At 37.0% G+C, this 25,915-nt stretch overlaps 1 protein-coding gene across 5 annotated transcripts; it reads left to right on the top strand.

Annotated features, from left to right (window-relative positions):
• The first annotated feature begins 12 nt into the window (after nt 1-12).
• LOC147567261 (DNA topoisomerase 1 alpha-like) lies at nt 13-23,392 on the top strand. 5 transcript variants are annotated; one of them, XM_086653887.1, is made up of 18 exons: nt 13-44; nt 16,277-16,868; nt 16,955-17,006; nt 17,626-18,868; nt 19,042-19,236; nt 19,392-19,472; nt 19,840-19,899; nt 20,048-20,142; nt 20,239-20,395; nt 20,509-20,634; nt 21,235-21,315; nt 21,409-21,499; nt 21,584-21,717; nt 21,859-21,927; nt 22,018-22,107; nt 22,536-22,639; nt 22,715-22,883; nt 23,046-23,392. In XM_086653887.1, the coding sequence occupies exons 4-18, from the start codon at nt 17,675-17,677 to the stop codon at nt 23,112-23,114; spliced, it is 2,715 nt and encodes a 904-aa protein (XP_086510013.1). In that variant the 5' UTR covers nt 13-44; nt 16,277-16,868; nt 16,955-17,006; nt 17,626-17,674; the 3' UTR covers nt 23,115-23,392. The 5 variants fall into 5 exon arrangements, with proteins under 5 accessions (XP_086510013.1, XP_086510012.1, XP_086510011.1 ...); XM_086653885.1 differs by lacking the exon at nt 13-44 and having other exon boundaries at nt 16,488-16,868; nt 16,955-17,046; XM_086653889.1 differs by lacking the exons at nt 13-44; nt 23,046-23,392 and adding an exon at nt 22,958-23,037 and having other exon boundaries at nt 16,488-16,868; nt 16,955-17,046.
• Nucleotides 23,393-25,915: the final 2,523 nt, after the last annotated feature.

Genomic DNA, 25,915 nt, shown 5'->3' with positions numbered 1-25,915 from the left:
TGGACAATAGCATATAGATGTCGTGCTCCACTACTTCAGCCAACGCAGAGATTGCAACCCAGAGAGGTACGGGTCGGACTGGACCACTCGTGATTGCTTTTTATTAGGGGTGAGCAAAAATCGAACCAATTTGTCGAACCAAACAAAGTCGAACCGCACCGATCGATTCTTGGGCCGAACCGATCACCATTCGACTCGGTTCGGTCGAAAAACCGAACAATCCAAAATGGGAAGTTTTATAAGGCCTCCCCAATTTTGTTAAAAGGCCTCCCCATGAACCATTTTACTTGTTAAATTATCACTGAGGGGAGGCCTTTTAACAAAAATGAGGGGGCCCTATAAAATCTCCCATCCAAAATTGGTCTGGTTTGGCCTCGACTTGAGTTTCTAGAAACCGCCTAAACCGAACCGACCGAACCTTAAGGAAAAATAAAATAATAATTTTGTAAAGTTAGAAATTGTTAAACTAAAAAGGAAGAATATTAGAAAACTCCTAATCAAGTCTTCCATACTATTATCCGCCCTCCTTCTATTTGTTGTTGTCGGCTTCATCAACCACATATTCAACTTGATTGAAAGCTTTTAAAGATAAGTCTTCATTAATCTTCTTTTTACCACAACCTATTCTTAGTTAGTAACATAAAATTATAGATTTTGCATTCGCACTTCTACTTTTTTTTTTAGTAATGGAGGAAAAGTACGAGGAATTTTTAATTTTATTCTCGGCATATGTGTGTAATGGCGGAAAAGTACGATGGGTTCTTAATTTTTATTTTCGGCATATGCAATGAAATGAATAACATTAGTTTACAATTTTCTCTAAATTGTGCTCGGTTAAACCGATCAGTCGAACTCAACCGAGTCGAACCAAACCGAATCGAACCTTGTCGGCCGGCCGAATGATCGACTCGACTTCGGCCGGCGATTTATTCAAACCGCCACTTATTGGTTCGGCTTCGGCTCGAGCCAAAACCGAAAAAAACCGACCGCTGCTCACCCCTACTTTTTATCGGTAAGTTTTCATACACTTTATCGTGTTTAGTGTATTTTAGTTTTCCCGTAAAGGATCTTAGAACTAAGAGTATGATTTCATATAAACTTGTAGCATTATTTGTGGACTTGTACGGAATGAAGCAATTTTAAGACTGACCCTCTTAAGGGTTCAAATATGCATCACAAATATGTGTCAAGTTCACAACTCGTTGCGACAAAGCCTTGGAAGGAAGTTGAAATAGTGTGCATGCCTTTGTTTGTTAATTTTAACCATTGGATACTTGCTGTCGTTGACATGGTGAAGAAAAAAATTACTATATATGATTCTTTAAGTGGTAACTGTCCAACAACACGTCATTCTTCATTTCTTGGTCGTATTATGCTCTGGGTGGTAAGAGATGAACCATGTAAAAAAATTTGGGTAGTGACGAGTAAAGTCAACTTACATCAACAACACAACTAGTAAGTTAGTCGAATGCTTAGTTTTGCCCTTTAGAAGCATTAAGTGTTTCCTTTCTAAATACTTTAAAAATAATATTTTTTTGTTGTTTTTTGCAACAATGATTGTGGGTTGTACGTTTTGAAGTTTATTGAATGTTTGACGAAGGGCAAAGAAATTTCTAATTGGACGGAGTCTGATATCGACGAGTTACGTCAGAGATTGTGTGTCCAATTATTTAGCCATGTAACTTTAGATTAAATTGTTTGAGTAATATGTAATTTAGACATGACCTAAAAATATCTTTTTGTGCAACTCCTTCGCATACATCATCTAACGTGAATATGCAATTTTGATATGTTTTTCTTCGCTTTAAACTCCGACATATTCTAGTCTCATCCCGACACTTCAATTTATTGTCATCTTGACCGTTCTACTCCGGATGTGTGTATTGTCCTCTTAACTCAGGATGTCTGTCTTGTTCAATCAACCCAAACACTAAGTCTTGTCTCCTCAACCTTGGAAAAGTTGTCTTGTCCGCTCAACTCAGACTGTCTTATCGCAGACGAATCCCAATATTTAAGTGTTGTGGTATGGAGAGGATGTTGCAAACTATCAGTAAACAATATAAATATACTTGTTATGCATTTTCGGTCCCATTAAGTAAAAATGTCTAGTTCATCGTCGTGTTTTTGCTTGGTCTGTAATCGTTCCGGACATTCCATGAGTGAGTGTGGATGGAGTAGGTGTTACTGTCCGTACGATTGTCATGATTATCTAACTTTGAGTTATGCGAGCTGAGATAGTGGGAGAGGTTATTTTCTTCACTGCAAGAAGTGCAATTATTTTGACTGGGTTTCAGACTATATCGATCGTATCTTAAAGGTTAGTATTTTTAGGTTACGTATGTGGTTATATATATATATATAAATATGTATTTTATTCTCAATGTAACATAACAAATTTGTTCAATTTATTCAGGAGGCGGCTGAAACACCATGCCCTGTTTGCGGCGAGGTTGGACACGATCATATGACATGTTTGGGAGTGTTTCTGATTAATATTTTAGTCTAAAGACGAACGTCCATCGTATTATTCGGGGGATAGTGTTTCTGATTAATATTTGGGATCCCATTAATGTTTGTATTACGAATATTAGAATGCCCTAAAAAGTTTAATTATCAAGTTTGTATGTTATTTCAATGAAATGACATCTACTTTAATTTATGCAGTAATTTTTTAGTATTGAAATTCGTAAAAATTATTTATTCATGTAACGCCATAATTGACAGAATTTATTTACGTCAATAGAAACGGAAAATAAAAAAGTTGGGTGCAGCTAAAAGCACCCGGTCGAAGCACAACGTGTGAGAGACCCTAAGAATTTCGAGTGCTTACCGGAATTTGGCCAGGGGCCTTTAGGCCCTCCATAATTATTTCCCTCCAAAACAACCAATAATAAAACTATCCATATTCCCTCTCTCTTAACCACTCTTCTCTAAAAAAAAACCACCCTCATTTCTTTTTCCACAAAACCTCTCACACTACAAAAAAACCCTAGCCCTCTCTTCACTCTCTACAAAACAAAAAAGGAAGCCTCTCTTAATCTATCTTCTTACATCAAAACTATCCATTAAGTTCATCTTCTACTCAATCTTTCTCTCTCTACATGAAAAGGTATCAATAGTTCTCTCTCTACATCAAAAGGACCCAAATTTTCGTGTTCCTCTACATACCGAGGTTGGAAGAGTTCGTTTGTGTTGGTTGTGGTCGATTTAGGTGACGATTAAAGCAAGGTTAAGAGGCCTTTTGGTTTGGATTTGTCAAAAGATTCAAAATCCCCAAACTTGAAGGTGAACCCTAAAACCAACCAAGTTTTTGTGATTATTTATTATTGAATGTGGTATGCTTACTCTTATTAGACTTAGATTAGGTTCTATTTATGTTTGATTGAAATTAAGCGAATTTTACTACACTTCATTATTGAAATCTTGAAATAGGTCGTAGTAGACTGATGTGTTAGGGTAACTGTCGATGAGTTCGTGTCAGTTATTAAGCCTTGTTTTTCGAGTTAGGACGATCGATTTGTGCTCCAGTAACTACTGGAGACATCATCGACTGCGTCGTGTTGAGCATATTGATGGTGTGTCGACATACACCAATCGATTTTGACTTCAGTAACTATTGGAGACAAAAGACAAAATTGATTGCCTCGTGTCGAACTGGTTGAAAGAATATCAACATACACCAATCGATTTGTGCTCCAGTAACTAGCTATTAGAGACATCATCGACCGCGTCGGTCGAACATATTGATAGAGTGTCGACATACACCAATCGATTTAAGTCCAGTAACTACTGGAGACAAAATCGATTTCCTCGTGTCGAACTGGTGGAAAGAGTATCGACATACGCCAATCGACTTAAATTATTATTATTTTTCATGTTTGCTTCATCTATGTTTTATTATTATTTTGTTCAACTATGTTCAGTTATGGCACCCCGTGTTCGTCCCACCACGAGCGTGCAGGAAAGGAAAGAAGACGCCCGAAAAAATACGGGAGAAGGTCAACGATCAAAGAAACAAAAAAGGGCTCCACACGTAGGTCCTTTTCTTGGAGATCCGGCAGACAGAAAGCTTCTCGTAAATTACGAGAACCACATAGCAAGAGACATTTGGGACGGGAAGGTAACAAATTACCTAACTTGGTGTGGTGAACACATATCTTATTTATTTCATTTGGTTTAGGGTGAGTTGGGGTGAGAATTGTGTATAATATAAAGTATATTGTTGCATAGGAACGTCATTGTTGCGATTGCACAACCGCGCATCTTGCGTTAACATTGGAACCCTCCGACATGTGCAAAGAAATGATAATGAGAAGAAAAATCACGTCTGGGACATTGCGAAGAATGCATTGATGTCCGTAACCGTGTCGAGCAAAGTGGACTTCTACAAATAGCTCGATACTCCTACCACAAGCTAGACCGTATAGTCATCACGACTTTAATTGAGAGGTGGCACCAAGACACGAACATATTTCATTTACCCTTTGGAGAAATGACTATCACTTTAGAAGATGTGCATAAGATAACGGGACTCCCGATTGAAGGGAATTCTATGACAATGGAAAAAAAGGAGTTTGATGATGTCGCTCTTCTAAAGGAAGGATTAGGGGTCGCGGAAGAAGACGTTAAGGCTGAAATGAAACTGAACAAGAGTAGGAGTGTTAGAATGTCATGGGTTCAATTGGTTCATGGGGGTCGCAAAGATGGGGACGACACCCGGGGAAAGGACATAGCTGTCAGAGGGTACCTACTACACTTGATGGGGTCTACCCTTTTTCTGTGCCAAGTGCGGCACCAAAGTACCCGTCTACTATCTCCGGTACTTGATGGACCTATCTGAAGTCCCCAAATATTCATGGGGCTCGGCATGTCTGGCATATCTATTCCGGCAGCTTGGTCATGCCTCTACGAATGGAAGACAAATAGCTGGATATTTTCCACTACTCCAAGTAATTTTCAATTTCATTTTATAATATCCTCTCGTTTATTAGTTTTTTAAGCTTATGTTTGAAAATATGTTTATCATTCTTATAGGCATGGATAGACGACCATTTTCATCTTGGTCAGTCCGTTCCTAACCCGGAGTACAGACCTATCGATGGCATGCCCATGATGTGTAAGTGGGCTGAACATCCTTCTGCCACGAACCCGAAGGGTCGATTGATTTTGTATCGTGAAAAACTAGACAACCTGCATGATCGAGGGGTAAAATAAATTGGATTATTTTTATATTTTGCAATAAATAGTTCAATACATTAAAGAGGTATTTTTTTTTTCTATAGGTTACTTGGGACCCATACAAACCTATCGATGGTGGTCGGTCCAAACCCCCCAACTGTGCATTTTTACTAGGTGCATCGTATTTTAACACATAGCTAAACCATATCTACCTGAAAGGGTACTCCGACATTTTGAAATTGCCCAAACAATACCAAGCAATCCCATAAGACCGACCAAGAAGAAGAGGGTTGATGTAAAGGATTATGGGGACTTCAATTGGTATTGGTAGAACTACCGCTATCACATTTTGGCAGAGGATAAACGGTCCGATGAAGTAGTTGTCCATTGACAAACTACCAGAGATGATTACATCAACTGGTTCAACCATGTATCTCACCCAAAGATGCAGAACCCAGAACAAATGATGAGTACCCAAGCCGAAAACAAAGTTGGGTTCATCGAATACTACATGAGTTTACTCAACTTACGTTATGCAAGTATTTTTAAATTTGTTATTTGTAATTCTCATTTATTTACTAAATTTGTTTTCAATTTTTTTTTCAGAGAGAAGGCATTAGAAATGCCATGGCTACTTTCAAGGTATTTAAGGGGGGATTCGCACATGAAAATCCTTCAACGAGTATTGGATGAGCAAGTTCCGCCTGAAGCGTCAATTGTCCCGGATGAAGCAGTTCCGCCGACAAGGAGGACAACGACAAGGATAGCGGCAGAAAAAAAAGACGGTCCCAAAAAAACTGCTAAGAAGAAATAGACTTGTTTCCGTATTTTGTTATGTGTTTGTTTCAACCACTGTGGGTTAAAATCTATTTTTTTAAGACAACGTTTGACTCTTTATGGATTTCAATCTATTTTGTTTTGTGTTTTGGTTTCAATTTATTTTGTTTTGGACTTATAAACTTGGTCTTTCTGACTTACTGATGTTAGATTCGGTTGGGTCGTACCGTTACGGACTCAACACCAACGACATAGCACAACCGATTTCACCTTATGATCTCTAATACCTTACTGTTGTTAGATTCGGTTGAGTCGTACCAATTAGGACTCAACAACGTCGACATAGCACAACCGATTAAACCTTATAATCTCTACTACCTTACTGTTTTAGATTCGGTTGGGCCGTACCGATTAGGACTCAACACCGTCGACATTAGGGTTGGGAAAATGGTCTGAAAACCCGATACCCGGCCCTAGTCGTCCGGTCCGTTGAGACCCGATGCCCGACTGAAACCCGGCTCGGGTTTGCCCGGCCCGTGTAATCGGGTTTATGCGGGCGGACCTCGGACAAGAGGCCTTACCCGAGGCCCGGCCCACTATACCCGTCCGATAGCGTCCCGCTGCCCGACCGACCGTTCCTACCCGAGCGCCCCTTTCATCCATCTGATCATCTACTCATTTATATGATCATAAGGAATGGGACTAAAGAGTTGGAGTTAAAAAATTTTAGCTTTTAAGAAGCCTTCATTTGTGAACCAAAGGAAGAGGCAAATATAACATCTCCTCTTGGTTTTCTATCTATAACCCAACAATGTGGGACTGATTGATGGAGCTTGCTTAAAGTCTTTAACCTTAAGGTGTGAGACTATATAGTTGAAGCTTGCTTCTTTTATCTCTAACCCAAAATTGTGGGACTATATAGTTGAAGCTTGTTTAAAGTTTGTTTTGTGATGTTAGCCTTCTTGTGACCTTGACTAACCATGGGACATTGTCAATAGTAATTGACTATATCAAATGGTTTCTATGACCATGTTTTTTTTTCCTCCTAACTTTGATGTGTTTTGTTTTGAACACAAAAAAAACGTTTTGGTATATTTTTCTAAACAAAATTTTGTAAAACATTTTAAATACTAATACACTTTAATGGGCATGGTCACCGTGCATGTTCCGTATCTTAATCTGCTCAACCAAGATATACTCTTTACCTTAAATTAAATACTTGTACATTATTATAAAAATGTAAAATACATAATCTAATGTTTCAAAACAAGTAACAATATATCATTACAACACGTGATTTGACACATCATACTTGTGTTTAAATCAATAGCTTTATTAATTCACACTAAACAAACCTATATAGATGAAATCACTTTAGTGAAGCAACTAAGTAACTTTTTTATTTTATTTTTTCAACAAAAAACTAAGTAACTTACGAAATTATGACAATTGATAGTAGGTCTTTTTCAACTATTTGTCACTGTTCTCCGTGAAAATATATCAATGAAAAGTATTTGGTTAATTTGGCTATGTTCTCCTTCATAACGAACGAATGAGAAAAGCACAACTATCTCTCAAAAAAAAAAAAAAATTAAGAACAACTATAGTTTCAAATCCAAAGATTTTCCACTTACACAAAAACTTTGTTTATATCTACATTACTCAAATGTACTAATAATTTAAACTTCTGAATGCTAAAGTGCATTTCATCTCTTTCATTTATTCCAAATTTTAGACTAGCCTATGTTAAACTAAGAGAAAAGAAGTCAACATAGTTTTTTCTTGTTGCTAGATAATACAATATTCCTTATGAAGTCAATACAATATGGAATTTATTTAAAATAATAAACTTTATAATTTCACATTGATAAAACAAAAGTTTTATTCTCTTTTGTTTTTTTTGTTAAGATTTATATTAATCATGGTGCTTAAAAAGAGAAACAGAAAGCCATGCATAGCAGCATAGACCATTAGTCATAAAAACTAATAACAATAACATATTTTTATTAGTTTTTTCTTTAATTTTTTTTGTAGGTCTATAGGTGCTACTCTTTTTTATCTAGACACATGTGATGTTAAATCATCCCATCAGACTTAAAGAAGTAGACCACCTTACTTACATAACACGTGATACGACTTGTTTCTTATAAGTACTTCAGCAAAATACGTAAAAGGTGAATCTTTACTGTTTTATAGTTGTATTTGCTCCTCTTCCATTCAACTCTCATACTTCTTAGTCCCGCATCATCGGGACACAAGATAAAGTAGTTTAAGTGATAATTATTTATATCCCACTTACACAAATCTATCATATATAATTCTTTAGTCCCACATCATCGAGACACAAGATAAAGTAGTTCAAGTGAGGGTTATTTATATCTCACTTACAAAAGAGTCTCATATGTCATACTTTAGTCCCATATCATTGGGATACAAGAGAAAGTAGTCCAAGTGAGGGTTATTTATATCTCACTTACAAAACTGGCTCATTTAATATCTTTAGTCCCATATTTTATTGGGACCAAAAACAAAATAGAATCACAAAGCATCTAGTTGAAAAAAAATTCAAAGGGAAGTAAGGTGAATTAAAAATTTGTGTGAAGTTAAAGTAGTAGTATCAAAGTCAGGTGGTTTACAACTACTTTTACTTAGGAAAAAGAACGACGTAAATTGAACTAAGACATATGACATTATTAGTCTCACATTGTATATTTAGACATAAAAAATGATTGGAGGCTTATATTTAAGGGAAGCGATGGATGCAAAGTAATTTCCAACTTCGAAGGGGAAGGGAAGGATGTCATGTTAGTAAGAATTTCTAAAATTATTAGTCCCACCTCTCTTATTTTGAATTAGAGAGAGGTTGAGAATTCTTATATAAGGGTGTGGGTGGCTGATGTGAAGAATAAGTTAAATACTTTGTTCTTCAATATCACCCGAGCCCGTCCGACCCGTGACCGCGGAAGCTCGTTCGGGCTGGCAGGCACGGGCGGGCTACGGGCAGTACGTTTGGGAGATTTGCCCGGCCCGATCCGCCCGAATGTATGGCACGGGCTTGAGAAGTTGGTGCCCGATCCGCCCGAGCCCGGCTCTATTATGCCCGAGCCTGACCGAACCTGCCCGATTCCTACCCCTAGTCGACATAGAACAATCGATTTGACCTTATGATCTTTAATACCTTACGAGTGCTAGATTCGGTTGAGTCGTACTGTTTCTGACTCAACACCGTCGACATAGCACTACCAATTTGACCTTATGATCTCTAATACTATGTTTTGATTTTTTTTTTAAAAGTAAACGACCGTTGCCCAACGGTCATTTTTTGAAGGAAACCATTATAAAACAGGTTTAATGCCCACAAATAAGGTTACTCTATCTCTCATTACCTACAAAATCATTGTGTAATCTTATATGGCCTCCTTGTCTTCCAACATTGTATGTCAACTATGTGACCTTCCGAAGCACACCGCATTAAAATGTTCTTGAATATATTCAAAATGTCCAAATAGTAGGTGTATCGGTATTACAAAACTACTTCGGTTTGAACGTGACCCGTCACGAGGTAGAAAATATTTGAAATGGCAAGTTGATAGGTGTGATTATTTTCAATGGTTAGATGATGCTATGGAGTTAAAAGTTTCAAAATCAAATACGCAAAGTTGTTGTTACTACTGTAAGGAAGATAATCATGCTTATACTGACTGTCCTTGGTTAGGGTATCCATGTATTAACCCTTTATGTAATGGTTGGATGAATATCCTATAAGTGGAAAGCCGGAAAAGTACGTCAGCTGTCGGAAATGTTTTGAATTTGACCTAGAAATAGTTGTGGTTTCAAAACATGATGATATCATGAAACAGATTTAAAGTTCCAAATGTAAAAAGAAACAGTAATTTGTCGTTTGCGTTAAGTATCTATTATTTAATTTCATTCATAAGTGTATTGCAGTGTGTAGATTGGAAAAGTTGTGTTGTCACATCTATTAACTGCACACTGCAACTATTAAATGACTTTTGCAGCAAAGGTAAAAAAATCAATGTAACCCTATGTTATAAATGAAATGACTTCTTTAACAATCAATATTTTTTTATATATATCCATTATTAGTCTTATATTGGTTAAACTACTTACTCGGAAGATGGAAACCCTTAATGCAAATGTTTGTATCGCATGCAAAAGGAATGGCATGTGCTTTTCGAATGTCGATGACATCGTGTAGGATGCAGTTACGGTCGCCAAGGGGTTCATGTCGTTAATGTATACTGGTGATGTTAGAGGAAATGGTCACTTCCTTTCATGTAAGAACAATGCATGTAATGCATTCGAATGGTTATCTGATGCAATAAAGATGAAGGAGGATGTAAGTTCTTTTTATGGTATTGGGGGGTTTCTAATGTCTTAGCCAACTTAATAATTTATCTATGCTTGTCGATTTCAGAATAAATATTGTTGTTTGTGCTACGAATCGGGGCATGATCTACACAAATGTCCTCGGTTTTTTGGAAAGATCCCGACAGGTTGCAGCTGTTGTCATGGGGGAGCTTCTTCTAGTGATACAGAGGATTGTAGTAGTATCGACAAAGGGTCAAAATGCTCTCACAAAACGTACCGCTATTCTTTCGAAAATAAGATGTTTTTGTGTGACAAATGTAGAGAAATGATTGATGCTTAGTTGAAAAATTTATCCATGGTAGATTTTATGTATTTTGAACTTTTCATGAGTAATAAAATATGTAGTTAATAATATTTAAATTTCTAATCGGTCAGACAGTAAAGACTTAAATAACAACAAAACGATCGGACACTGGTGAGTCGATCAGTAAGCAAACGACAACATTTCATAAAACGTAAACAAAATAATTACGGTAATAAATCTAAATTAACCCACGTTCAGACTTCAGGTTCAGAACCTGTGTCAGACACCAGGTTTGGATCGTCCTTATTGTCTGAACCCACATAGTAACTATCTATACCATCTAGATTATCCCAGACAATGTCGGTGTATGGCGTACGTTGTGTTCGAATAACAAATGGAGAACTTAGATGGCTAGTGCTCTCTCAGAAAGAAATAACCTACGCCTCTGTAAACGAAGTCTCATTCTTGCTACTCCATCTCTTAGTCGCTGAAGCGCTTTTTCGTATTGATGAAATGTGGGATTTACATGCTCTTAGTCGCTGAAGCGCTTTTTCGTATTGACGAAACGTGGGATTTACATAGTAATCTCGGAACGCAGTGACTCTTATACAGTCCCTGTAACATTCAGCCCGCAGAAGTTCTCATTGTTCTCGTTCATCATAGAGACGAGCTCTCATGGGTGTTGTGATTATGTTTCGACGATAATAATTTATGTTGTTTATCTACTCTACACATGAACCCATTTATATACTTAGTCAAGGTGTTGTACTATGGTCAAGGATGAGACATATGAAGTAACCACACACAAGTACAATACTTTGCAGTATACCATAGCTCAAGATATGAACTATGGTCAAAGGATGCGACTTTACAATAGATACCCTAGATCCTATGGTATGGTTATAAGCATGTGTGTCAACTTACACAAGTAGCTGAACCCTGCACTCTATGGTGGCATGGTAATATGGATGGATGTCACATAAAACAAGTATCTAAATCATAAACCCTACGGTATGGCATTTGATAAATGGAATAGATTGAAAATCGAAAATGAAGTGCAGTAGCTCAAATCGATCAACAGGAATCGAAATTTACTGAATAGTATCGACAACACTGAGTCGATTAGCACAACAGAAATTTGATACGTTACTGGATCTAAGATCGGTTTGCCAATGTCGCGCTCGGACGGACCAATACGACATGTGGTAACCGATTTCGCCTGAAGCCACGCGACATTGATGAATCGATTCACACTCCAGGAAGTTAAAAAAACCTTCATTTATCATTTATCAAATAATAATTTAACACATACAAATTTAAAGATAATATCATCAAATAATTATTTACAATTTAAAGATAATATCATCAAATAATCATCGTTTCAACATAAAAATTAACATTTATTTGGGAAGAGTTTTGGAAAAAGTAGGAACGGGTTCGTTGTTTCTACATTTCTTACGATTATGTCCCAATTGATCACACCTCCCACATTTTACCTGCTTCTTGGGTAAGACCTCGCCTCAAGACTTTCTTCGCGCCTTCTTAGGTCTTCCTCCTCGACGACGTGTAGTGGGAGGCTTAATATTTGAGGTCGACACACCGTCTGAAGACGACCAAGCAGATGACGATGTCATTGGTAAAATCGAGTCTGCATAGACATCTTTGACTGTTTCGAGATGGTTATACCTTGAACAAAGATGGAAAACATCCAAACATCTCTTCTTGCAAACATCTAGAGCATGCACACATGGAAGTTGTTGAAGATCGAACACACGACAAGTGCACGTCTTATTTTTTACATCCACAACCTCGCGATGAAGACGATATCGTACCTCGAACTGTTTACCGCTAATTGGTACAATTCTTAAATGCTCAGCCCTTGACTTCCTTTCATCCACCACATTTTCTACTCATTGCGTAAGGATCCTGCCGCTAGAAGTTGTTTGTTCACGTCGTCTAAAAAACCAGTCTTGTAGTATACTTCTAAGGAACTCAACAACATGTGTAACAGGAAGTTCTCTTGCCTCTTTCATCAAACTATTCAAACTTTCGGCAATGTTTGATGTCATCATGTCATAACGTTTCTTACTCGCATGAGCACGTGCCCATCGTTCAAGCCCAACATCGCGCAAGTAACAACCAATGCGAGGAAATGCAATTTCCAACTAAAGAAAAATTCTTTCAAAATCTTCAACTTTGAAGGCTTTGCATGCTCTAAATAACAACGCACTAAAATTTCCATGCCCGAGTTTTGCCTTCACATTTATATTAAGATGATAATTATAAATTTCGTGCATCGCACCGGGGAACACGTCGATCATCGTTTTCTCAATACTCTTGTGGCGATCAGAAACTATCACTAGGTCCTCCACATTACAAATACTTTTTTGAAACTGATACATGAACTAATGCCACGACATGTCGTTTTCAGAATCAACAATGCCAAATGTAATTGGGTAAATATTGTTGTTTCTATCGATCCCTGCGCAGACAAGCAAAACATCAAGGTACTTTGCTTTCTGGAATGTCCCGTCAACAATAACCATAGGCCTGATGCCACGTAAAAATCTCCTTATGCTACATCCCAAAGCCATGAAATAAAATTTGAAATGGTTCAAACTATCTTTCCCAAGACAACAGGCAATACCTGGATTTAGACGAACAATCTCTTTCGAGTACAGTTCCAAGATCGCATACGAATCATCAACAACACCCCTCAACAAATTGCGAGCATGCTCTCTTGGCTGCCATGCTACATTATATGACAGTGAAACTCTCATTTGTTGTTGGATATCAGCTACTATGTCGTCTGGTGTATAAATTCTTTTCACACCAACAAACTTATCTTTAATCAACTCACCGATCACTTTGGAAGTGGCTTGCCTATGCACCATGTGGACATTGCTAATGACACTACAAGAGTGGGTATTGTTTAACTTCATGACCCAGAAACAACTAGATTCACCTACTGTAGTTGCACGTATGTACCACTTGCAATTCTCATCAACACATGATGCAACAAAGCGATTTTTATTGGACTTCTTTACCTTACATTCAAATTTTGTATTGATAGCCCACACACTCATATTTCTCTTTAATTCTTGCTTACTTCCAAAAACAGCATTCCACTTTACAGAATAACAATCAGTGTCATACCTACTGTTTTTTTCGTCTACACCACACATTTAGGGCAAACCCCCTACCTCCGCACAACCAGTGAATGTATGTTGCTCTAGAAACTTCTCTTCTTTCGGAACATGATTGTCTTCCCAATCATCTCCTTCAACTTTCTTAAATTTATAGCGACCTCGACCCCAAACACTTTCATCAACTATTTCCACTTCATCTGACGATGAATCATTCCCTACACCACCCACCTCGTCATCAAAATATTCCCAAATTTCCGAACAATTTAAATCAACTATATATTCATATTTAATTACCGGAATTTCCTTACCCTTAAGTTTGGTATGACGAATAACTTTATCATTTTGGATGAAGTTTCTTCTCAATTTCTCCTTCTCGACCCTTACTTTCTGGCCGAATAACATTATCATTACGGACAATATCTTCTTTAAGTTCGGGTGTTGGAAAATAATTCATATCACCAATGATCTTATCAACCTTATTTGTTTCGTCTTTAATTGGGGTGTTCGCTGAGGTACTTGGATAACTATTCAAATCAAAATCGAAATGATCATAAGCCCTGGAAGACCCTTTCTCGCAAAAAGTATCAGGTACAAAACTTACTAAAGGTGTTACACTAGTTTTATTGTTGAACCCTTTTGAATCGTCGCATAAAGAGGTAGACACCTCGGGAAGTGAGATTTTGCAACTGACCAATAAAATTTGAAATCTTTATCGTTACGTATTTCTATGGGTGCACCAAATTCGGAAATATCGGGAACCTGGAAACTTAAAGTCATGGAATCGATATCCAAATTTACACCAACTTCTGAGCTAACAACTTCACGAAGAACAGTAAGGCCTCATTTGGATACACATATAGCTTATTACAACAACTTCTTTTTTAGCGCTTAAACAAAAGTACTTTATAGTAAGCTGTTGTGATCGTTTGGTATGACAAAAGAAAAGCAATTTTTTTTATCTTTAAAAGCTATACTATGCGTTTGGTAAAAATAAGCGTACAATACTTTTATCTAATTTTTTAGATACTTGTTAATATTTTATGTTCATAAAATTATATACATCAAATTTATCCAATGCTTCCATCATATAAAAATAATTTTTGTAGAGCCATTATACAAAAAGACAAAAGTAAAGAATGGATGAAGACTCTCTACTACCTCCATATGTAAAAGTAAAGAATCCAGGGGGTAAAACCTATCAACAATTATTCTTCTTATTCTAAGCTTTAATTTTTGAAGACCCATTACAGATTGTGATAAAACCTATCAACAATCCAAATGAATTTGTGGAGAACAAAACTTCTTCTTCTCTTCTTTTTTATACTTAGGATTGAAATTGGTATTTGGGTTTGTAAACTCATCCAATTTGGGGACAAATTTTGAAAAAGGAAAGGTCTTTGAGATATGGGGCATGGATTATCAGAGATGATAGTGAGAGAAATGAGATATGGATATTGGGATATATATGAAGAAATTGATGAACAATTGTTATGACTGGTTTGTAGAGAGAAAAAGTTGGTGGAACAATGAACATTCAACCATCTCTTGCTTACAAGTAAGATTGATGAAGATGGATGAAATCATATAAATGTATTTTGAACTACTTCATCCAAAGATTCAACCAACTCATGTATCTATTTTGATTTTTTAGCTTTGTCTGGAACCTTGAAACCCTAACTTGATAAGAAGAAAGAACGGAAAGAGGCAGCAATAATAAAAAATAGAATTTTTTTGTTGCCCTTTAAAATCACCGTGTAGCTTCCCGGATAAGCTAAACGCAGAAGCCTAACGGGCTTTTTGTGCTTAAAAAACGCTTCAGCTTTTTTTATCCAAACACAACAAAAAACCAAAAAACGCTTTAAGCGTTCCCAAACGAGGCCTAAGGGTCGCACTGTCCTGTAAAACAACCTCACCTTGTTGGCCGCCAACATATTCTTTATTCTTTTTATGCACATTTTCCCGATCTCCCCCGTGGAATAACCATATATTAAGAGATCCCATCTCACAAAAAGAAAGAAATTCCTTCAAAACAAAAACAAAATACACATGTGAATAGATGTATGAAACCTTAACCACAATTAGATATGACCATGTCGACATTATACATATGATTTCGACATAGAATTACACTACTCTGCTGAAAACCCTTCTAGCCACATGATCGGCAGGGTCGTGTCATTTCTTACCATTACATAACGACATTGCCCAATCGATTGTAGCAACAGAAGGAGGGACAACTTACTAGAGGTGAAATCGGTTGGCTCATGTCGAGTTCGTTTAGCTCAACTCGACCTGGTACAACCGATTTTAATAATAAACCAAATTTTCAATTGGGTTCCAACCAAAATCAAACCTAACTACATCTAACATCATTCATGCTTTCATTCACAATGAAACACACAATCAAACACATAATAAAAAACCCTACATTTTTTATACTATAAACCCTACATTTTGTAAATAATCAAACCCTAGTCTTCAATTCATTGACACAACACAAGATCAAACATAACCATTTAACATTGTGAAGATTTAGAGATGAAATACCTGTTTGAGATAGATAGAGGAGACCCTTTATAGATTTCGGACTAGAGAGAGAGAGTGAAAGCTTCTCAAGCTTGTGATTCAAACCTTAGGTATCTTGAAGAGATGAAAAGGGGATAACTCGACTAACTTTGAGTGATGGATTGATTCGAGCAACAAATTTGGACGTTAGTTTGAGACAAATCGACCGATTAGTGAGATTCAAGAGGAGAGAGATGAAAAACTCGTTTTCTTTCTCTGATTTGGGGATAAACTTGAGGCACTCGAAATCGGGACATTTGAGCAAAATTCCCTGTTGGTTTTGGCCGAGTCAATACTCAGCACCTGCAACCTGGTCGATTCTCACTCAGTACAGACACCCGAAACAGACACCCGAAACAGACACCCGAAAGTACCCTTATCAATAAGATAATTACACACCTATCCTCGACCTAAAATCACCCCTCCAAGGCAGCCCACCAAATTCTATAACGTCGTCGTCTCTCTTCATTCTTTTCTTTCTATTTCATTCCAGAAATCGAAGCCCCACCCTCGCCGGAATCATCTCGCCGTCGGAAAAACATACCGACTCGATCCACCTCTAGGTAACCACCTTCTCCTCATCCCTTTCTCTCCTACTTCCACAAATTGTATCTCAAAAACCCTAATCTTGGTTTCCGGTTTCTTTTAGCAACATCACGTCCAGCTCCATTCTTCGACCTTCTTCTTCGTCGTGTTTGAAGGTTACTGCTCGTATTGGCAGCTCTCTTGCTTCTTTACTTTGTAATTTTCTTTTTCTTTTTTACTTAATATGGAGTTTTCTGTGATTTTTCTATATACTACTATTTGATTAGGGTTAGTAACATGAGCATTTAGGGTTATCTCCAAGATTACTCTTTCCAGTGCCATACTTTCATAAATTTTCGCAAAAGAATCAAATTTTAGCATGAGTGTAATCTGACAAACATTCATGTTAGAGCTGGGAAATTCAACGGTTACACTTAAATTTGTTCTTCTAGGTTAAATTTTATATTTCAAAATACTTTTTAGTTCTAATCGATATTTCGTTATTTGTCAAGAGAGACCTGCAACTTCTCTTACCCTCATATACCCAAGGAACTAGATGAACTGGATTTCTTATTTCAATCTAACAAGTAAAAATGATATTGATATGTCGTTATACTTCTAGAAAGTTTAGAAACTAGAATCACATTGTTATAACTTAGAAGATAAAGGAAGAAGTGTTGTTTATTTCGCAGAATCAAACCTATTTATTTACCTTGATGATTGGATTAAACTTTACATAGTAGCCTTGTTTTGTTACATACCTTTTGATGCTTAAATGGTTCGATATTGATGCAGCGAGATATGATTTTGTGATCTACGTGTGAGTGTGCTGCAACGTTTGATAATGGTTGTTGATACTTGTGTCAAACCTAAGTTTCATGAAGATGATGACGACGATGATGATGAACCTATTGTTTTCAAAAGGAGCAAGACGACATCCACACAAAATCAAGTGAAGTCGGACATAAAGAAGGTATCATCTCAAAGGAATGATGTCTCATCAAGTAAGGTTGTTCTTGATGCACCTTCACGCAATGGTCAGAATTCTAGTCTGCAAAAGGGAAAGGGGGCATCTGGAACTATATCTGCTTCGATATCCCCTACAGCAAATTCGAAGGCATCGGCTTCACTTCCTAATAAGCCAAAGCCGTCACCTGGACAAAATTCAGGAATTAACAATATTGAGAAGAAGCCTTTGGTTAAGCATCCTGTTAAGCAAACTGCTGATTCTGAGGATTCTGATGACGACAAACCATTGAGTGCTAGGCTTTCAGTAGCAGGTACTGCATCAGGAACACAAAAAAACAATGTCGTTAAGGATCGTAGTTCATCTATTCCTAGTTCATCATTGTCAGAAGAGAAAAGAGCTGACATCAACAAATCTTCCGAAGATTCAGAGGATGAGGTTCCCTTGTCATCCAGGTTCCAGTTGAAGTCCGGTGGGGCATCATCTGTTAAGAAGTCTTATGACTCTGATGATGAAAAGCCTCTTGCTTTTAAAAATCAGCAGAATGGTTCCATAAAGAAGGAAAATGAACCTTTGAGATCCCCAAAAGTTTTGAGCAAGAGGCCTCTAACCGATGGTTGTACATCAGGTCAGTCTTTAGTTAAAAAGCCAAAACTGTTGGATACATCTGCTTCAGCCAAACTTAAGCAAGTCTCTGTGAAAGCTGAAGCAAAGAGAGAGGATGATGATGATGTTCCGATTGCACAAAGAATGAAGAAGTCAGCTGCATCAGATAGTAAATCACAACCTATAAAGAAGTCAGCTACCACAGACGTCAAATTACAAACTTCGAAGAAAACAACAACAAAAGTTGTTTCCACTTCTATGAAGAATTCATCAAGGAATTCAAAGAAAGTGATGAAGAATTCTAAATACTCAAAGTCTTCAAAAGTACAACCTAGCTCTGGTGATGGGCAAAAGTGGACTACCTTAGAGCACAATGGTGTTATTTTCCCTCCTCCATATCAGCCTCATGGAGTAAAGATGCTATACAATGGGCAGCCAGTTGATTTGACATCTGAGCAAGAGGAGGTGGGTTGATGATTGTCCCATTGAGTTGCAGTATTCTGCCTTTTTGTTCATGGCTTCATGCATGTTTATTGCGACATGATCTGGATGCTACAGAGCTGCACCTTTTTGTTCTTAAGATCTAGCAGTCTAGTGGCGCTTGTTGTTCATTTGTCTTTTCCGTTCCTTCAATGCAGGTTGCAACAATGTTTGCAGTGATGAAAGATACAGAATATGCTACGAAACCAAAATTTATTGAGAACTTCATGAGCGATTGGAGAGGGGTTCTTGGGAAAAATCATGTAATTAAAAAGTTCGAGCTTTGTGATTTCACCCCCATTTACGATTGGCACCAGAATGAGAAGGAGAAGAAGAAGCAAATGAGCACAGAAGTAAGTCAATATGCTTTAAAAAATACATTACCTATAATTTCTGCTTTACTGACATAATGAGGATATGTTGCTGAACGATTTCTTACTCTCAGTTTATACATATAAAATTCTTACTTCAGTTTGAATGTTTTAACCAACTATTGATGGTCACACAGGAGAAGAAAGCCGTGAAAGAAGAAAAATTAAAGCTAGAAGAGAAGTACATGTGGGCTGTAGTCGATGGTGTCAAAGAGAAGGTCTAAAACTACGACTTGTATATTACACAGTACAGATCGAGAAATTTTAATTTTGTTACCTAAATATAAGTTTTGTTCTGGATGAAGGTTATTACACCCCACCATTCACTATTTTTTCAATTGGCTGGTCTGTGATGTATCGATGAGGGTGAATATTCGGGCTGTTGTAACTTGTATGTAGCCCATAGACCGTACCACTTATTTAGTTGGCATCTTCTGTGCCTCTCACATCTCAAGTATAATGTGATAGAGTTTGATATTCTACCCCTTTTGAAATTACTGTAGATCTTTCCCTTCCCTCTTGTCATTTTTACCTTGTTTGCTTTTGAATTTCAAACACTTGTAACTTGACATATTTAGTTCACAGGTTGGAAACTTCAGAGTTGAACCACCTGGCTTGTTCCGTGGCCGAGGAGAGCATCCGAAGGTATCACATCTCGTGCCATCTGAAATGTTTGATAAATTAGAAGTCGATGAACTATACTTGAATCTGCTGTATTTAAGCCTCGGTTTTATGTCTAAGAGAATAAGAGTACCTACTCATTTTTTATTGTATGTTACTTTTATGACATCAGATGGGAAAACTCAAGAAACGCATTCGGCCAAGCGATATTACAATAAATATAGGAAAAGGGGCACCTATCCCAGAGTGTCCAATCCCTGGTCAAAGGTCCTCTCAAAATTTCCATAAAGAATTCCGCAGTATTGTCCTTTGGTCTAATGGATTGTGCCCCTGAATATTGAAGCTGGATTGATGCCCTTGCAGGTGGAAAGAAGTAAAGCATGACAATACTGTTACATGGTTAGCATTTTGGAACGATCCAATCAACCCAAAAGAATTCAAATATGTCTTCTTGGCTGCCAGTAGTTCATTGAAAGGGCAAAGTGACAAGGAAAAATATGAGAAAGCAAGGCTACTGAAGGTAAATTGTTGGTTTTTTGTTAGCTCCTAAGCTAGTGGTTTGTCTATGAGACTGTGAGACTTAATCAACAGATGTGTAAGACGCTAATAGCTGCTACTATCAATTGTTGGCAGGAATATATTCGTGATATTAGAGCAAATTACACACGGGACTTTGTGAATAAAGATCTTTCAAAACGTCAAATAGCAGTTGCAACTTACCTTATAGATAAATTGGCTCTCAGGGCGGGCAATGAGAAGGTAACTTTTAATTGTATTGTTGCATGTCATATTGTCGTTCAGCTATCCCTTTGATCCATTTTCTCTCTTACAATGCCATTTAAGGCAGTTAAAGCAAATAAGTTTTCATTAACTGGCTAATTTCTTAGTTCTTGTGTGGGTCAATTAACTTTGTGGTATTCAGAAGAGCATTTTTATCAATCATCCTTTTCTGTGCTACTGAGAATATTGGCCAGAAAAATGTGCATTCTAGATTGTTTAAATAACCTATGTAACTACGGAAGCTAAGGATCTTGAGATTAGTGACTAAGACAAAAACTATAAATATTACCAAGTTGATTCTCTAGTAGACTTAAAAGGTCTTTTCACAGTACTTGGTGGCTTTTGCTGGTCACAGGAGCTAAGAGGCGTGGATGTATATGCATATTACAGGGTAGTTGAATAATTTGATTATAGAATTACAAAAAAGTAGCTACTGTGACGGTGTGGATGTATATGCATGTCTACCAAAATACAAGAAGATAGAGTATTCTTGATAATACGACACTCTTAGAAGTTCTTTTTTTTTCATTAATAGCACATTAACAGTTTCCAGTTGTCTTCTTTAATTTGCTTTTGCAGGATGACGATGAGGCTGATACTGTTGGTTGTTGCACACTGAAAGTGGAAAATGTCGATTTAGTACCACCAAACAAATTACAGGTAAGCAAGAATTTGGGTTCTAGATATTTCCTACTTTATTGTGTTGTACTGTACATCTGTGGAAATAATGTTTCAACTTTCTGCATCATCCAGTTTGATTTCCTTGGTAAAGATTCCATTAGATACTTCAACACCGTGGAAGTTGAGCTTCCCGTGTATAAAGCAATTGGACAATTTAAAACTGGTGAGTCTATTTCGGTATTTCTCTTAATAGCTATTTCCTGCCAATTCATATTGGAGCTAATGATTTTTCTCCTCTTTATTTTAGGAAAAAAGGAAGGTGAAGATCTTTTCGACAAGCTGGACACCAGTAAGCTGAATGCTCATCTCAAGGAACTCATGCCTGGTCTTACAGCGAAAGTTTTCCGTACATACAATGCATCAATTACTTTGGATGACATGGTAAGAAGATTAAACATGGATATATTCTAAAAAGAATCATCTTCATCAGTTATCATATCTATTTCTTCCATTTATGTTTTGCCCGGTTGTCTTTTATATATAACTATTCATCTGCTGAAGTATATTGTGGTTGATGATTAGTTGAACAAAGATACGAAGGATGGTGACGTTGCTGAGAAAATCGTAGTTTATCAGCACGCTAATAAGGAGGTAAGGATGAAAACAAGATATTCCATGTTGTATCTACGAAGAATCTGCTATTGGGTTTGCTTCATTGTTTCTACCAATGTTATTTTTCAGGTTGCAATTATATGTAACCATCAACGTACTGTCTCGAAGTCCCACTCTGCACAAATGTCAAGGCTGACTGAGAAGATGGATGAGTTGAAGGTATCAGTCATTTTTATTCTTGTACCATTTCCACTTCAGCGCTAGTCGTACAATCGATAACAAGGACACAGTTAATCAATTTCGGAATGGAATAAAGCAGTATATTTGCTTGTATAATATAGAGATCATGTAAACCATGTAGTTTTCCAACTCAATGGAAGAAATAAAGAGAAAAAGGAAGATATCAATTTCCATAGATAGAGGTCTTTTATTTGTGACAACTCGTTCTACGGGGTTGGTTAATTAACCAAGTCTTTTGAAAAGATGGTTTAGAGTAGTAAATGAACAGAAGCACTTGAAGTTCTGTTACTTAAGTTTTCACTTTCTTTCTGAACATTCTATTATGATTTTTCTCTTTTAATTCCAAGAGTTGTTACTTGTTAGGAGGATTGTACTGAATCTGACATCATTATTGATGGTTTGAATAGGCTTTATTGGATGAATTGGGTACGGATCTGGCAAGGGCGAAAAAAGGGAAACCTCCATTGAAGGATGCAGATGGGAAGCAAAAGAGGAATTTGGCTCCTGAAGCGTAAGAAAAGTTTTCTTCTCTATATTACAATGCATTTTCTGTATAATTGTCACATCTTTGCTATTGATTCTGCAGATTGCAGAAGAAGATCAATCAGACAAATGTAAAGATTGAGAAAATGGAAAGGGATATGAGGACCAAAGAAGATTTGAAGACCGTCGCATTGGGAACGTCTAAGATTAATTACCTTGATCCTCGGATATCAGTTGCTTGGTGCAAACGCCATGACGTTCCAATTGAGAAGGTATATATATATATATATGCATCTAAAATTTCAAGTTTCACCATCTCTATCAACTAGTTGGAACCCCTGTAAAGATATTCAACAAGTCTCGTGTAATCGATTTGCAATACCTCATTTATTAGGTTCACTTTATGTTACTAATCATTTCTATTTTTTGTACAGATATTCAACAAGTCTCTTCTCGCGAAATTTTCATGGGCAATGGATGTCGATCCCAGCTTCAGATTTTGATATTTCGGTAACATACAAGTGCCTGAGTTTTTTTTACTCCCTAGAAGGGCAGTAAATTATTTTTTCTTGTTTCCTCTGGTTTATATGCAATGTTGTATGTTCATCTCTCTGTCTCTCTCATCGCGGATTGAGATTACTTACCCTCACACTTTTTATATGTTCATCTGACAAACGAGAAAACCTTGAGAAAAAAAAGATTTGTTGTTGAAACATTTTGAAATATGTATTCAGAACATTAGAGAAATTCACTGACATTGAAAATGTTTTAGAGTATAAAAGATCCCAAAGCTTCTGTTCTTTATTTTGTTGCCAATCCTGGCTTCAGTTTGATTTTCAGTTAACGAGAAGTTGTCTCAAATGATTCATCGAAATAAGAATTCCAAGTACTCTGCATAGAGTTATTAAAAAGCTTGGGAGATGAAATTTCTGTGAATGATAGTAAGAGTTGAGGTAAAATCTAGCTGCTTCCCTCCTTAAGGTGAGAGAATGTGAAGATGGAGATTAGGGTTGCAGACTGGCTAGCAGAACGCCAGCATTTGACGGGAGATGTTGTAGAGGAGGGATGAGAGAAGGGGCAGTAATAGAAAAAACAGGTGGTTGTTCAGACACATCCAATTTTGTTAAAGAGACAACAGTCCCAAGGAAACGCAACTAGGTTACCAATTTCGTAACATTTTTTAGTAGTATACTGAAAAGACATGTATTTAAAATATTTACATATTGCGTTCAAAAAAAAAAAACAGTTGGTAGCCCAAGTGGTTCCAAGGTGTTGACATAAACTCCAGAAATCCCTGGAGGTCTCAAGTTCAAATCCCAGAGAAGGTGGAATCTTTGGTTATTTGGTTTGGGATTATTAGGGTGTAAATAATGTAGTTGGGCTTTAGGCCATTGTCTTGTTGGGCTATAGGCCCGGTCTTGTTTCAGTTTGAGTGGGCAGTTATTGAGCGTATCACATCTTTGATGTATCAATGCCAAATGTAACGACATAAGTAGATCGTAGTCGACTTCAAAAAAAAAAAAAAAAAGAAATATTTAAAGAGAGAAGGGAGGATAAAGAGAAAAAGGGAGGTGAGATAAAAAGTTAAGGAAGGTGATGAAGAATAACAATCGCTGGCGGTAAGCTGAAAACTGAAGTTACTAAATGCATCTTCATATTTCTCCCCTCATTTTTGCCTTTTCATTTCTTTAATTTTTGGTTTTTGTCTCGTCAAATATGTGATGAAAAATCACATTACTAGCTGGATTACCCGTGAATTTATACTCTTCGCAAAGCTTCAGAATTTATAGGCGTTAGATGTCTGTCTGCCTTGAGCAACAAGGAGGATAAAGTGTGAAAATATCGAGCCCATCAGTTTAGTACATGCTTTTGTTTCAGTGGCTTGATGAAACGAAGGATGAATTCAAAATTGGATCAAGTATCTCGAAATCGTCATCGACTTCACAGATGTATCAAGTACTTGACGTGTTGCCAAACCCTGCTTCTATCGCAATCTTCTTGATCATTTGGATAAGAATGTCGATGGTCCGGTACCCCTTGTCCAAAATCACATTGCATAGGTGGGATGGCTATTGGAATGACACCTACCACGAGAGGAAGTTCTTTTCTTTTGTTGTTTGCAACAAACTCAGATTGGGTCTCAGATTAGATTGAAAATGCTGAAGCACTTAGATGGTGTCAATTGGAGTTCCTTATGATCAGTTTTGTTGGGATTTTCTGAAGAAAAATGTTATGTAATCTATCATTCTGTAAGAATTTGAATATTAATGAGATCGTTGTTGGTTTTTCTTTGTTCCATTTGTTCTCAATTAAGAGTGGTCAAATGGGAAAAACCCACAATTTCAATAAGTTGTGCTAAGGGGTTCAAACCGGAAACCAATTATTTTTGTATATTCTCTGTTAGGGGGTCCAAACTGAAGGAGGTGTCTTCGATTAAGATGACAATGCGATCAATTTGTTGGCAAGATGCATGATGAAGATCATCAAGTTCGGTCATTTTAGAGATCGTAATATTTAGCTAGAAACAAACTGTGATCTGCGAATCATTCAAATGATCCGCGAGTAATGACAATTGACAACCGAATCGTGTATGCGGAGCATGACTTTTTCCATTAACAAGGCTTTCTTTGTGGCTAGCGAAGTACGAATTTTGATATTGAGTCTGCTGAAGGAGGGTTACTCAATGCCTGCCAAAGCAGTGCTTCCAATTTGGCGAAGCAAGGTTACTCTTAAATTTTTACTTTTCGTCCCAGGCTTGCTACTGTACAGTTGAACCGCCCTATGATCCTAAAAGAGAAAACGGTTTTTGGGTTTCACGATATTCATGAAACCAATGAAGAAATAGGCCCCAATATACAGGGAGGTTTTCTTGAGTCAGACATGAATACAATATACCAACTGCAAATATCCACCTAGCCCTCAGGTACAGAGGCAATGAGGCAGACATTTTGATTCAACTCTTAATATTTCGATTGAATAGTTTAGAAAACTAATATCCATAATATTTTAAATTATCTTCCCAGCTGAGAAATCATTAATTATATAATTTTTTATTGGTCGTTACATAATTCTCTAAGCATTTACTCAAAGGTGGTGGCAGAATCCATCATTTATTGATTTGTTTGAAAGAGTATAAATAAAGTAAAGACAGTAGTGACTTCCAGAATCCTAATATAGTTTTACAGGTCTTTATATGACTTTTAGTACCTAAAATGTATTTGAAGAGTGTAGTTATAGCTTTATTCAGTTCATGATATAGTTTCGTACAATTCATGAGGCGTTTATGTCCGAAAAATAACAAAAA

This window comes from Eschscholzia californica, unplaced genomic scaffold, assembly GCF_041429995.1.
Source record: "Eschscholzia californica isolate CP2 unplaced genomic scaffold, dmEscCali1.0.p SCAF_1, whole genome shotgun sequence".
In the NCBI taxonomy this organism is placed as follows: Eukaryota; Viridiplantae; Streptophyta; class Magnoliopsida; order Ranunculales; family Papaveraceae; genus Eschscholzia; species Eschscholzia californica.
The sequence above is the reverse complement of the archived record's forward strand: the minus strand, read 5'-3'. Positions and strand labels throughout refer to the sequence as shown.

Bases quoted from the DNA above. Each gene is read 5' to 3' on its own strand.
- LOC147567261 (XM_086653887.1), top strand. From the start codon at position 17,675: ATGGTTGTTGATACTTGTGTCAAACCTAAGTTTCATGAAGATGATGAC. The intron at 19,900-20,047 runs GTATCACATCTC...TTATGACATCAG, and splicing joins GCCGAGGAGAGCATCCGAAG to ATGGGAAAACTCAAGAAACG. The intron at 20,143-20,238 runs GTCCTCTCAAAA...ATGCCCTTGCAG, and splicing joins TGTCCAATCCCTGGTCAAAG to GTGGAAAGAAGTAAAGCATG.